The sequence below is a fragment of the Hyperolius riggenbachi genome, chromosome 3, assembly GCF_040937935.1.
Source record: "Hyperolius riggenbachi isolate aHypRig1 chromosome 3, aHypRig1.pri, whole genome shotgun sequence".
Classification (NCBI taxonomy): Eukaryota; Metazoa; Chordata; class Amphibia; order Anura; family Hyperoliidae; genus Hyperolius; species Hyperolius riggenbachi.
Window position 1 is genome coordinate 118,433,153 of NC_090648.1, and position 13,784 is coordinate 118,446,936.

The window sequence follows — 13,784 nt, forward strand, 5'->3', positions numbered from 1 at the left end:
CGGCTCCCCTGCCGCTGTGCCAATACTGGAGGCACCTACCTATTTAACCTATACTCGGGGCACCTACCGATCTAACCTATATTTGGGGAACCTACCTATCTCACCTATATTCGGGGCACCTACCTATCTAACCTATACTTGGGGCACCTACCTATCTAAAGTATACTCGGGGTACTAGGCGATCTGGACTGCTAGGTAAACTAGGCCATCTGGAATGCTAGGTATACTAGACAATCTGAACTGCTAGGTATACTAGGCCATCTGGACTGCCAGATGTACTAGGCCATCTGGACTGCTAGGTGTATTAGGACATCTGGACTGCTAGGTGTAGTAGGCTATCTGGACTGCTAGGTATACTATGCCATATGGACTGCTAGGTGTACTAGGCCGTGTAGACAGCTCTTTGTACTAGGCCATCTGGGCTGCTAGATCGGGACTTGATCTCTTGGGTGACAGTTTGAGGCCAAGATCTGTACAGAAGCATTGCTAGCCTGCAGGCTAGCAATGCATTCTGTTGCTATGGAGAAAGGCAGAGGGACACAATGGAGCAGAAGGAGTAAGGAGGGAGAACAATGGACTTGGTCAGCACCCAGACAAGATAATCTAACAGTTTTGATCTCTTGCTGACTTGCTAGACTCTTGGCAGAGGGGACCCCAAAATGACTGTACTGGCCAAGGTCCTTTGCCGATTTTAGTTGACGTTTTGGATCCCTATGCAGCTCCAATCGGAACAGGTCAGGATGCATTACTGCCCACTCTGCAGCTTAACAAGACTTGTATTGTTTGTCAAGTGCCCTAAAGGTGTATTTCAGTCATTTTTAATTTGAAGTGGCACAATTAAACTTTAAACAATCAAGAGCAATTAATACACCATGTTCAGAAAACACCCCTCAGTAGTCGTCATGCTGCTGAAGAGTAACAAGCTTATTTTTTTCTTATTTTTTGTTTGAACTCAATTCTTCTAGCCTTTGACTTTGAAAATTGCCTTCCCTGAGTATCTGGAGGAAATAAAGCAGATTTGAATTATTATGCCTAATTACACACGGACGGCAATGAGCAAGAACGAAGGCGAGATGTCTTTGTCCCCCAAAATAACATTACCGAGCTTTGCTCCCTCAGCACAAAAGCATGAAAGGTTATCATTAGAAGCCTTAATAATATCTTAAAGATCAAAGTCTCGACGCACAGGCACTTGTGATGTTCCAGGCAGCACAGGAGACTTTTTCCGCCGTTTGATTCCCGGCATTAAACCCAGAGCTACGCCGGTTTGTGGCTTCCACTGAAGACGTTAATTAACACCCATCTTGTTCTGCAAAGGAAAGAGCAGGCCTTAGTTAATTATTTGCTCGGACACTTCAAAATCTCTTTGCACGCTAATAATTGGCCTGTTTGATAGGGCGCTTTTGCGCGATGCTTTTAAGCTGCATTGTTATGTAGAGAGGAAGGCGGCAGCCGGTGAGGGAGATGGGCAGGCCGGGAGATTTTACACAGCGGCACCACCAGCAGCAGCACAGTGCTTTTTACAATACGGGAGAAGGAGATCATTAGTCTGCAGAAGGTTATACGCATTTCTCTGCTACGCTGCGGGTCTCACCTTGTCCAAACACTCACACCAAAAAATAAATACTTAGTCATTCTACTACAGTGTTATTCATATTGTAATCATGGATGAGAGCTCAGCATGTGCCGCTTTATATACCATGGAACTGGGTAAATGACAGCGCTAATGGCATTCCACAACACACATTGCTGAGGCATTTCAATAGAGGAATATAAAAAAGCCAGGTTTATTTACATTAAAATAAAGGTGTTCAGTGATCCCAGAGATGGATTAAGAAGTTATGGGGCCCTAGGCAAGGGAGTAGATTCGGGGGCCCCTTGCAGTCTTTTTGGTAAGATGAAGTGGAGAGAGGTCAGAGAAGGTGGCAGGTGGGCTCCTTGACACCCAATAGGCCTCAAGCACCTGCCTAGGTTGCCTGATGGATAATCCTGCTCTAAGTGATCCCAAGCAACCAGTCAGAATTTTTTCTAATATACTGTAGGGAGGATTTGCTAGTAAGTAGGCATGCTCGTTCGGATTAATTTTCGATCGGAAATTGCATTTCCGCATCGGAATTCGGAAATCAGTACTACAAGTGCGGTAGGCGGATTTTCGCAGAAATCTGCATCGGGATGCGGAAATCGGTAGCGGAAAGCGGAATCTGTAGCGGTAATCGGCAATGGCAGAAAGCAAATTTTTCGTTGAAATTGTCAATTCTGACCACCCCTACTAGTAAGATTTAATAATTTAAAGAGGAACTTTAACCCAGGATTGAACGTCATTCCAATCAGTAGCTGATACCACTTTTCCCATGAGAAATCTTTACATTTTCTTGAATAGAGTATAGATCATCAGGAGGGTTTGTGTGGCTGATGTTGTGGTGAAACTCTTCCACGGTGAGATGTCGTGACCTTGGTCCTGATAGTTTGCTGCCTGTGAACCATGTTGCATTGTGGGAAATGACTGCTTTTTTTTTCAGCAAGCAATATCTCCATATGTGCATAGAACTCTCAGTAGCGAACATGGCGTACAGATCACCTGGCAGAACTAAACATGTCACCACCTGTGATAAATTTCAGTAAGTAAATCAGGGCGAGGAGTGATTTTACAACAGGCAAACACTGACTAAATAATATACAAATGATTATTGCAAAAAAAAAATAAGCAATTGTATTCACTATGTTATTTTCAGTACAGTTCATCTTTAAAGAACCACTATCGCAAAACAATGTTAAATTTAAAATACATGAAAACACATACAAATAACACGTACCGTATGTACCTTCCGGAGTAAAATGAGCTATACATGACTTCTCTCCTGTATTGCAGTCAGCTACAGTAGTTAGTATAAATTTGATGAGGTTGACAGGATTTTGACCAGTCCGTCTGTTCATGTGGTATTCTCAGTATTTATTTAATTTATTCTTTACAAAAGATCTTTCAGGAAAAGGATCTTTACAAAGATGCAGGCTGTCCTGCCTTCCTGTTTTCACACAATTCTGGCATTTGGACGGAGCATCTGCCGTTCACTAAGTGCTTTTCAAAATAAAGAAAACATTGATAACCCCCCATGAGGAGATGGGCTAGTCCAAAACCTGTCAGTTCTGTCAGATTTCTACTAACTACTTTTTATTTATGTTGTCATGTATTTTTAATTTTACATTTTTTTTCATGATTGTGGTCTTTATATATCTATTAAATATGTATGTGTTTGCGTGTGTGTATACGGTATATATATATATATTTTTTTTTTACATATCGTATGTATTGCTAAGTTTCACATTTAAAGAGACACTGAAGCGAAAAAAATTGATGATATTATGATTTGTATGTGTAGTACAGCTAAGAAATAAAACATTAAGATCAGATACATCAGTCTAATTGTTTCCAGTACAGGAAGAGTTGAGAAACTCCAGTTGTTATCTCTATGCAAACAAGCCATTAAGCTCTCTGACTAAGTTAGTCCTGGAGAGGGCTGTTATCTGACTTTTATTATCTCAACTGTTCCTGGACTATTTACTTTTCCTCTGGCAGAGGAGAGGTCATTAGTTCACAGACTGCTCTGAAAGAATCATTTTGAATGCTGAGTGTTGTGTAATCTGCACATATTATAGAATAATGCAATGTTAGAAAAAACACTATATACCTGAAAATAAAAGTATGAGAATATTTTTTTTGCTGCTAATCTTCTAGTAATTATTCATAGTACACAACCAATTCATTATATCATATTTTTTTTTTCGCTTCAGTGTCTCTTTAACTCGCATATTGCCCAGTGAACGGCCTGCTCTAGCCCTCTCTGGTGCTTTCATATACAGATTGCTATTGTCTTGAAGATAATCATGCTGACAAATGTCTCTTCGATTACTTTATAGCTGAGAACATTTGGTAAAGAGAGGTAGTCATGTTCAGCATGGCTCTGGCAGGAAGGAGATTCTTCATGCTTGTCTTCTAACCAGGGGTAATGCTGGTAAACTAGTTGTTGGCTGTACACAGCGGTGATGTGTAGAGAAAGGACAGGCAAGCAACTATACCGCGTATAGCAGATTAGTAAATCCTGGAAGCAGGAAGACCTCAGAACAACAATCGTGTGAAGGTAGAAATCACCGCTGTTACTTACAATGTTTTCTTTTTTTTCCCTTTTATTGTGACTAAAGGCTAAAGTCAGAAAGATATAAAAGAATGACTATATACGGTAATTCCAGAGAGGAAGAAGGGACTTCGCTATACAAGGGCTGCCGCTACTTTCTGCAGTCTTGTCACCTTTGACCCTGGCGGTGTTGTGACCTCATTATCCCCGCAGAACCTGACATATATCAGTTGCATGCTGGCTTGTGGCTGATTAATGAAAATATTCCTAGAAATAAAAATAGATCTTTTTAAATCTGCCTGCATCTCAATATAGACATTTCACCTGTAATATGTCACCTTATTTATAAAGAGCAAAAGATGACGGAAAGAAGGCAATGTGTGTGCACAGAGGAAAAATAGAATAAAGATGACCATAACTACACACAAGTGATTTTAGAGCCTTCTTCTTCCCAAATTACTTTATGGCTTTTGCACATTTATGTTTATTTGATTGCTAAAAGTGTAAGTCATTCAATATATATTTTTAAAGACTTACTTCAGCCTCCCTTTTTACATATTCAAAGGGAACCTAAACTATGAAGTATATGGATTTTCCTTTAAAAATAATACCAGTTGCCTGACTCTCCTGCTGATCCTGTGTCTCTAATACTTTTAGTCACAGCCCCTCAACAAGCATGCAGATCAGGTGCATACCTCCCAACATTTTAATTTCTGAAAACGGGACACTTAGGCCACGCCCCCTAACCACGCCCCCTAGTCACGCCCACCATTTTATTTTTAAAGAAATCTTTTTATTTAATATTACTAATATTACTCCCAAAAGGGGGTAGGGTGCAGAGTGAGGGTGCCCGTGGGTGGGGAGGAGGGGAGAGAAGAAACTGATCGAGGCACCAGCCCTGGGGATGCCGTATGCTATGCGGGATGGGTGACCACTATTTCTCCCTCCCTCCCTCCTAATGTACCCCCCAGTGTCCCCCCTGCCTGCAGAGTTAAATGCGCGGCAGAGCGGGCTGTCATTAATCTTACCATTGCCTCTCCGTACCGGGATCTCATCTGGTCTTCTTGGCTTCCTGCTTTCTGTGACGTTACAGGAAGCAGGAAGCCTAGAAGAGCCAGATCCCGGTAAGAGGCAATGGTAAGATAATGACAGCCCATTGGGAGGGAGGGAGGGAGAAATAGCGGCCACCCATCCCGCATAGCATACGGCATCCCCATGGCTGGTGCCTCAATCAGTTTTTTCTTTCCCCCTTGCCCAGTGGCCAGGACAGAAGGGGGGGCAGTGCCGGATGGCGGGAGGGGCCCCCCAAATCAGGACCGTCCTGATGAAAATGGGACGGTTGGGGACTCTGCAGGTGCTCTGACTGAAGTCAGACTGGATTAGCTGCATGCTTTTTCTGGTGTGTGATTCAGCCATTACTGTAGCAAAAGAGATCATCAGGAGTGCCAAGCAACTTGTTTAAAAGGAAATATCCCTCTCAGTTAAGGTTCCCTTTAATGGTAAACATGCATTGACATTAATTAGGGGTGGACATTGTTGTAGCTTTTGCAGTATATGGATTGTAAGTAACAGTCACACAGCATCCGGTAGCTCCTTATTAGCAGCACAGTGGGTGTTCCTTCCTCAGCACAGAACAGGTCACCTGACCTAGCCCACCTCCTCCCACTGCTGAGAGAGATTAGCTCTCTGTGGCAAGCACTGCACCTATTGTTCAACAGTTCTGGAGAAGGTGGGCTAGGTCAGATGATCTGTTCAGTGTATGCTGAAATATTTAACCTTTCCCAACACCTCCTCAATGTGTTTAAAAAAGCCATGTGTACCTCACATCACCCTGCCCCATCTGTAATAAGAAACTATTCTCCCTGCTCTTTTTAGGTGTGCATGATCTGCCCTGGGCACCAGCTAAACCACAAACAAACCGCTGGAGCAATACAACACTGTTGCGCTCCCGCTGGCCATTGTAGGGATTTGGTTCCCAAAGAGGAACTGTCCTTCCGAAAAAGAGACTGTTGGGAGCTCTGTAGATCTCATACAGCTCATCTTCACAACCCCACCCCATTGCATTGATTAGTGTTGTGCTGGGATGGACTCCAAGAACCCCAGAGACCCCTTCCTATTTGTCGCCTATGCTCTACAGGAAGGCATTGTTCTTATAGACTGAACAGACACTTGACACGCAATCCCGGCACATTTCCCTTCCATCCCTCACTCAATTAGATTGATGGCAATAACTGCTGGGAAATGTACGAGGCTTAGATGTTCTGTTATTGGGCTGTCAGTCAGAGCAGGCTGCGGAATCGTACATTATATACTGCGGCTTGCTTCCATAGCAGCAAAGCAAGGTGATCACGGCTCCCATTGTGGTTCTCTGCAGAGCAGGCCAGATCCCAGATCCCATACAACCTCCCCGCCTATAGATGCCACGGTGGAAATGTAAATATATAGCTTTATTTTTGTTTCATCTTTGCAGCTATCAAAGCCATTAGCGGAGCAGTCTCTGCGAGAGGTGCAGTTCCTTCTCAGGTATTGTTCGGCATAAAACCTCCCCCCGCTGTGGCTCAGAATGACTTCCTCCACTCTCTTACATTTACTTTAAATAAATCAAGGGGCTCAGAGAACAGCGCAGCATTTATCATTGTGTTGTATTTAACACTTCCAGCGCCTGCAGGGACAGGAGCCACACTGCGATCCAATGAACTGTGTGAATGAGATTGTCTCAGATGGGTATGGGGTGTATGTGAGACGTACTTGCAGCCGGAGGATTGCTGACATGTACACACTGGTAATGCACAATTCTAGGCAGCGATCTAAATATACCATCCTGGGGTTCAGTATTCCCAGCCAATCAGCCGTTGGTTACCATTCTTCAGTCAAACTGGATTTAGTGACTATACAGTATATCCTGGATTACAAATACAGTGTCCGTGTAATCAATAGCAGCCCAGCTGAAAGAGTTGAAGAATATCCTGCATATTTTTTTTTGTTTGGGCATTAAATAACAATCACATGTGCAATTTATAACATTTTTAAAAAACACTAGCGCAGACATTTTTTAAATGTAAAACACATGGAAACACATACAAATAAGTATAATAAATAAGAGATACTGACCATTTCTTGACTACTCCATCATTAAGGCTGCTTACACACCAAGACGTTACAGGCGCACGTTAGTGCGCCTGTAACGCTCCCCCAACGCACAGCAATGTAACACAAGTGGGCTGTTCACACAGCCCACGTTGCGTTACATGTAATGCTGCACGTTCGGTGCAAAGTGCAGCATGCTACGGCGTTGGAGCGGCTATAGCCGCGTTAGACTGTTTGCACATGCGCAGTGGGGGGCGGAGAGGAGGCGGGGAGAGCCAGCTACAGTAGCCGCGCACATGGCTACTTAATATTCACTGCACTGGCGGCAGCTGATTGGCCGGCGGGACCACGTGATGCGGAGTGTCTCGCTCCGCATCACGTGGTCCCGCTGGCCAATCAGCGCCACTCTGGGAGACATTATAGGACTCGAGCCGCCTAACGCGGCTCACTCTACCGTCGGCTCTTGCAGCACCATACGTTGTGTTAGGTGCACGTTATGCGACCTTAACGTGCCACCTAATGCAACGTCTTGGTGTGCAAGAAGCCTTACAGTAGCTTACTAGGTTTAGGGCACACAACAGGCCCTAGGCATCCTCCTAGGTGGCCTTGTAGATGATTCGGCTGTGTCATCTGCTAATGTTGCGCTAGTGGTTACCAGTGGTTATGTGGCTGCTACGTTTCATCTATAGGTAGGTAGAATATTTTTTTGCTTCCATCCTGCTACTGAAAATATTATGACTTATTATTATTATTATTTATATAACCCTAACATCTTCCGCAATATATAGTCTTGTCCCTTAACTGTCCTTCAGAGGAGCTCACAATCTAATTCCTACAAGCCGCGTACACACACTGGACTTAAGTCAGCTGAGGCGTCCAATAACGACCACCTCAGCCGACAATCAGGCGTGTGTACGGCACCTGACAACCCCCGACGCCCGACCAGCAGGCAATCTGCCGGACGGATTTACTCAACCCCAGCAATGCCAACCCCCCCCTGCCGATCCCATTGTCCGCGCCGCTTCCCTGCCCTTCCTTAAAGGGAACCTGTCTGGCAGCCCTGCTGATCTCTTTGGCTGCAGTAGTGGCTGAATCACACACCTGAAACAAGCATGCAGCTAATCCAGTCTGACTTCAGTCAGAGCACCTGATCTACAAGCTTGTTGAGGGACTGTGGCTAAAAGTATTAGAGACACAGGATCAGCAGGAGAGTATGGCAACTGGTATTATTTTAAAAGGAAAAATCCATATCCTTCTCAGTTTAGGTTCCCTTTAAAGGGGCCCATACACCTAACAATTGTCCCGCCGATGTATGGGCGATTCGATCACAGTGATCGAATCGGCTGTGAAATCGCCACTAGATATGTAGCGAACGGTTCGCCGGCGAACGGTTCCAGACGAACTTTGGGGGTTCGCGTTCGCCTGGACCAAGCGAACTTTTGCGGAAGTTCGATTCGCCCCATAATGCACTATGAGGGTCAACTTTGACCCTCTGCATCACAGTCAGTAGAAAACAGAAAATGAAAAAGAGAACAAGGAGCGCTCTCTAGTGCATTACAATTTTTAATATGCCTCTTCTCAAAGCAAAAGAATAAAACGTACAATGTTCACTAAAATCAGCGCATATCACACTATATAGTGTACATCACCGCTCCTTCAGGTGTTAACACCGCCCTGCGCGTCTCCTCACTGTGGCCAATAGTGCGGGGAACCAACAGAATTCCAGCGCTGGCGGGAGTAGGAAAAGCGGTGGAGTCTCGGCAGCTGCCCTGCGCCTATTGCGTCATGACGCGTTTCGGCGTTCCACGCCTTCGTCAGATGACGCAATGGCGCAGGGGACGCGTATAAGAAGGCGTCCTGTATCCCAGCAGCAGCCGCTCTTCAATACGGCGGCCACGCTGGGTCAAAAAAAGTGAAGAACCACCCTGTTCAGAGGCGGCGAAGGGGGAAGGAAGATCTATTGTGGTTGCTACGCAACCCACACCAACACTCATCCACCGCTCCATTGCTTTTCCTACTCCCGCCGGCGCTGGAATTCTGTTGGTTCCCCGCACTATTGGCCACAGTGAGGAGACGCGCAGGGCGGTGTTAACACCTGAAGGAGCGGTGATGTACACTATATAGTGTGATATGCGCTGATTTTAGTGAACATTGTACGTTTTATTCTTTTGCTTTGAGAAGAGGCATATTAAAAATTGTAATGCACTAGAGAGCGCTCCTTGTTCTCTTTTTCATTTTCTGTTTTCTACAGTTCTATCACTTACTCCCCAAAAGTAAGATAGGAGCAGCACTCTGGTGGATGTGCATATGAATAGTGCTGGACGGTTCTCTCTGGTTAGAGCGCAGTGGACTAGTTGTTTGTGTATCACAGTCAGTAGGCACATTGTAGTCATTCAGGCTACACTAAGCCCTGGGCACCTACTTACCTATACGGGGACACCTACCTATACTAGGGGACCTACCTATGCCTACCTACCTATACTGGGTATCCTACCTATGCCTAGCTAACTACTGGGTCTCCTACCTATGTCTAGCTAACTACTGAGGCACCTACCTATGCCTACCTACCTATACTGGGACTCCTACCTATGCCTACCTACCTATACTGGGACTCCTACCTATGCCTAGCTAACTACTGGGTCTCCTACCTATGTCTAGCTAACTACTGTGCTCCTACCTATGCCTACCTACCTATACTGGGACTCCTACCTATGCCTAGCTAACTACTGGGTCTCCTACCTATGTCTAGCTAACTACTGAGGCACCTACCTATGCCTACCTACCTATACTGGGACTCCTACCTATGCCTAGCTAACTACTGGGACACCTACCTATGCCTACCTACCTATACTGGGACTCCTACCTATGCCTACCTACCTATACTGGGACTCCTACCTATGCCTAGCTAACTACTGGGACACCTACCTATGCCTACCTACATAGAAAAAGATAATAAGGTCGTTGCTTAATTGTGGACAGACCAAATTTGATCAGCTGGACAGTCACTGTTGTTCTATCATTGAGCTACCACAGCCCGGCGACCATATGAGCTTGAAAACCGCCACGGCTTACACTCTCGCCACGGTGCGCACCAGTCCAGCACGGCCGTCACTACGCAAACAGCTGTTTGTGGTGTGTTACACAGTGTGTTTGGTGCGTCAGTGTGAAGCAGAACTCTAATTACACTCCCTGATTGATGTATACACATGCAAGATGTTTGAAAGCACTTTAGGCCTGCAATTTAGCATTCAATTGGCCTCAATTCACTAAGCTTAACTCCTGTCTTTAATAACTCTTCTGAGCTGTTTTACAGGTATCACAATTATATCACCATGGTGATAACTGCAAAACAGCTCAGAAGAGTTATTAAAGACAGGAGTTAAGCTTAGTGAATTGAGGCCAATGTCATTTCTGCCCTTAAAACGCTGCTTTGCGTCACATCCAGATTTTTCCCCGGGACTTTGGGCATGTATCCCACTCTGCCATGCCCTCCTCCAGGTGTTAGACCCCTTGAAACATGTTTTCCATCACTTTTGTGGCCAGCATACATTTTTCTATTTTTCAAAGTTCGCATCCCCATTTTAGTCTATTGCGGTTCGCGCACTTTCCGCGAACCGTACCTTCCACGAAGGTTCGCGAACCGAAAATCGGAGGTTCGCGACATCTCTAATCGCCATGCACACCGCTGACAGAACGATCGATATCCATCCGAAATCGATCGTTCCCGTCGATTCCCGTCGATCCGTCCGTGTGTAAGATTTTTCTCGATCGCCGGCGGGTCGGGAGTACGTCAATAGCGGCGTTCGAATGACCGACGCGATACAGCAGGTATACCTTACCTGTTCCGGACGGCGCCAGTCCCCTGGTCCCCGCTGTCTTCTTTCCGCGCTGGGTTCCGGACCGGCTGCAGCTACACAGAACTTCCTGTCCCGACAGGAAGTTGAAACAGTAGAGCGCCCTCTACTGTTTAAACTTCCCCTGGACAAGAAGTTCAGTAGCTGCAGGAACGGTCCGGAGCCCAGAGCGGAGAAGAAGACAGCGGTGACAGCGGGAACGCGCGCCGGCCGGAGCAGGTAATGTATGCGGGGGGGGGGGGGGGGGGGGAAGCAGCAGCAGCTCCACAGATTGTGATTGGTTTCAGGCTGAAATCGATTCACAATCTGTTTGCAGTAAAGGTGGCCATACGATCCCTCTCTGATCGGATTCGATCAGAGAGGGATCTATCTGTTGGTCGAATCTGATGGCAAATCGACCAGTGTATGGCCACCTTTAGATGTCACAGATGAGCTGCTCGTTGACCCTCCGTCGCATCTCCCCTTCCTCACATAGCAACACAGCACATCATCAGCTACACAGCTGACATGCATCTGTGCAGCCCGGGCCCAGCAATGTCACCCAAGGGCATCAGCTACTGATCCCTGACAGGCAACATCAGTTGGGCATGTGTACGAGCCCACAGTCTAGGGCCAATTTTAGTGGGAAGCCAGTTAACTTATTTGTATGTTTTTGGTATATGGGAGGAAACCGGAGTACCCAGAGGAAACCCACGCAAACACTGGGAGAACATACAAACTTCATGCAGATAGTGCTCTGGAGAGATTCAGACCCAGCTCTGCAAGGTATGCACTACACAACCACGATGCCAAAATAGCAAAACTTAACTCCTCAGGTCTGTAAGAAAAAAAGAAACACCTGCAGGGGTATATAGTAATCTGGCATCCCTGAATCACAAATTGTACACTAAGAGAGAATTGCCTGGGATTGTGGGACCTTATACACAGTATACTAATAGGAATATTTCAGAGGACATGCTTCCCCTCTCCTCTCTCCTGGCGGCTTGCATGTTATTACGATTTGCAGGAATATGCATCACCATTACAGTCATTTGTGAAAAGCTTGTTTGGTAAACCTCCACATGCCAGCAGGTTGTCACAAAATTCAATTATTCGCTATGAATTATGTATGCTACAGACAGCCCCATTCAAGAAAGCCACTTCATTTGTCTTTCTAACAAGTCAAGCTGTGACTGGGGATTTCATGATCTTGTGAAAGGAATGGGAGATGCGGAGAGGAGTTCTCTGACTGCACAACGCTGGGAAATCTGGGATACCGTTCAAGAAGGCTATCAGGCTGCAGATTTATGTTGCGGATCACTGACTTTTTTATGAAGATACTTTGTGAAAAGAAAGATATTCTGAAATATATGTGTGTCCTATCCAAGGTTAAACATAGACAGGCTTTCTTTTATGTTTCCTTAAAGAACACCTGAAGTGAGAGGAATATGGAGGCTGACATATTTATTTCCTTACAAATTGCCTGACAGTCTTCCTGATTCTCTGCCTCTTAGGCTACGTTAACAGTCGTGTGTTGAAAGCATAATGGCGGCTTTGTATTGCCTCTTGCTGCATGGGAATGCACCACCTATAGCGACGTTCACAGTGCGGTGGGTGCATTACGCTATCTGGTGTGCGTCGTCATAACGCTCTGCAAAATATGCATATTAACAGCAGGGCCGACGCATGCATAGAGGCAGAGAAGGCAATTGCCCCAGGGCCCACGAGCCTGTTGCCTCCGTCCCCAAGGTTCCCCTCCAGCTATGGTAACCCATGACAGCGGGGTGCTGTATGTTTACTCTGTATTGGAAAAGTAACAAATGAACAATGGGAACTCCCAAAGGGGGCATATGATGGATACATACTAATTATATTGTGTTGGGGGAAGAGGGGTATTGGATCAGGCTTGGCAGCCAGCTTTGGGGGGGAGGAGGGGCTGGGGATGATTTGGTTGGAAGGGGGGTGTCGGGGGGGGGGGGGGCAAAGTTACTTTTGCCCCAGGCCCCATTGTAGCTAGAACCGGCCCTGGTAACCATAGGCGGGACAAGGTCCTCCAGCACCCAAGGCTGAGACAGCAAAGTGCGCCCCTCCATCCCTTCCACCCCAGCCGTCACACACTGATTGCTATTAGACTAAGAGGCACCCCAGGGCTCCCAACCCCCCCAACACCTTAATCTCTAGTTATCTGGCTTGCAGTCACTGCCATAAATCCCCTTTTATTATTTCTTTCTGCTTCAAACAGAATTAGGAATGACAGCTGAATGAATTCTGCGCCCCCTCCTACACTGCGCCCTGAGGCTGGAGCCTCTCCAGCCTATGCCTCGGCCCGGCCCTGCTGGTAACAGCATACATTTAATTGACTGTATGCCGACTGTATGCAATGCAACATATGGATGCTTTCCCGTTCCGTTGCGCTCCTATGGTTAGGGAACAGAAGGCAACGACCACTGTGAACATATTCTAATACTTTTAGCCATAGACCCTGAACAAGTATGCAGATCAGATGTTTCTGACTGAAGTCTGACTAGATTAGATGCATGCTTGTTTCAGGCGTGTGATTCAGACACTGCTTATGCATGAAAGATCAGCAGGCCAGTCAGGAAACTGGTATTAAATATGGCAGCTACCATATTCTACTCACTTCAGGTTCCCTTAAACTTCAAATGCTACTTAGTGAACTTTGACTATACTGAGAAAATATGTGCTGTGCATATACTGTAGTGTAGTGCTATGT

The 13,784-nt window shown here is 45.9% G+C and overlaps 1 protein-coding gene across 5 annotated transcripts in view; it reads left to right on the plus strand.

Moving 5' to 3' along the window:
• The window catches only part of LRRTM4 (leucine rich repeat transmembrane neuronal 4), a 1,103,072-nt gene that overhangs the window by 756,898 nt on the left and 332,390 nt on the right, over window positions 1–13,784 (plus strand). Inside the window, exons 5-6 of one of the 5 annotated variants that reach the window (XM_068274825.1) lie at window positions 2,520–2,618; window positions 4,198–4,395. The exons of 2 other annotated variants lie outside the window; for them this stretch is intronic. In XM_068274825.1, the coding sequence (XP_068130926.1) occupies window positions 2,520–2,591 (72 nt within the window). In that variant the 3' untranslated portion in view covers window positions 2,592–2,618; window positions 4,198–4,395. Of the gene's footprint in view, window positions 1–2,519; window positions 2,619–4,197; window positions 4,396–13,784 lie in introns of those variants that run through there. 2 more of the 5 variants (XM_068274826.1, XR_011030226.1) reach the window with 2 other exon arrangements.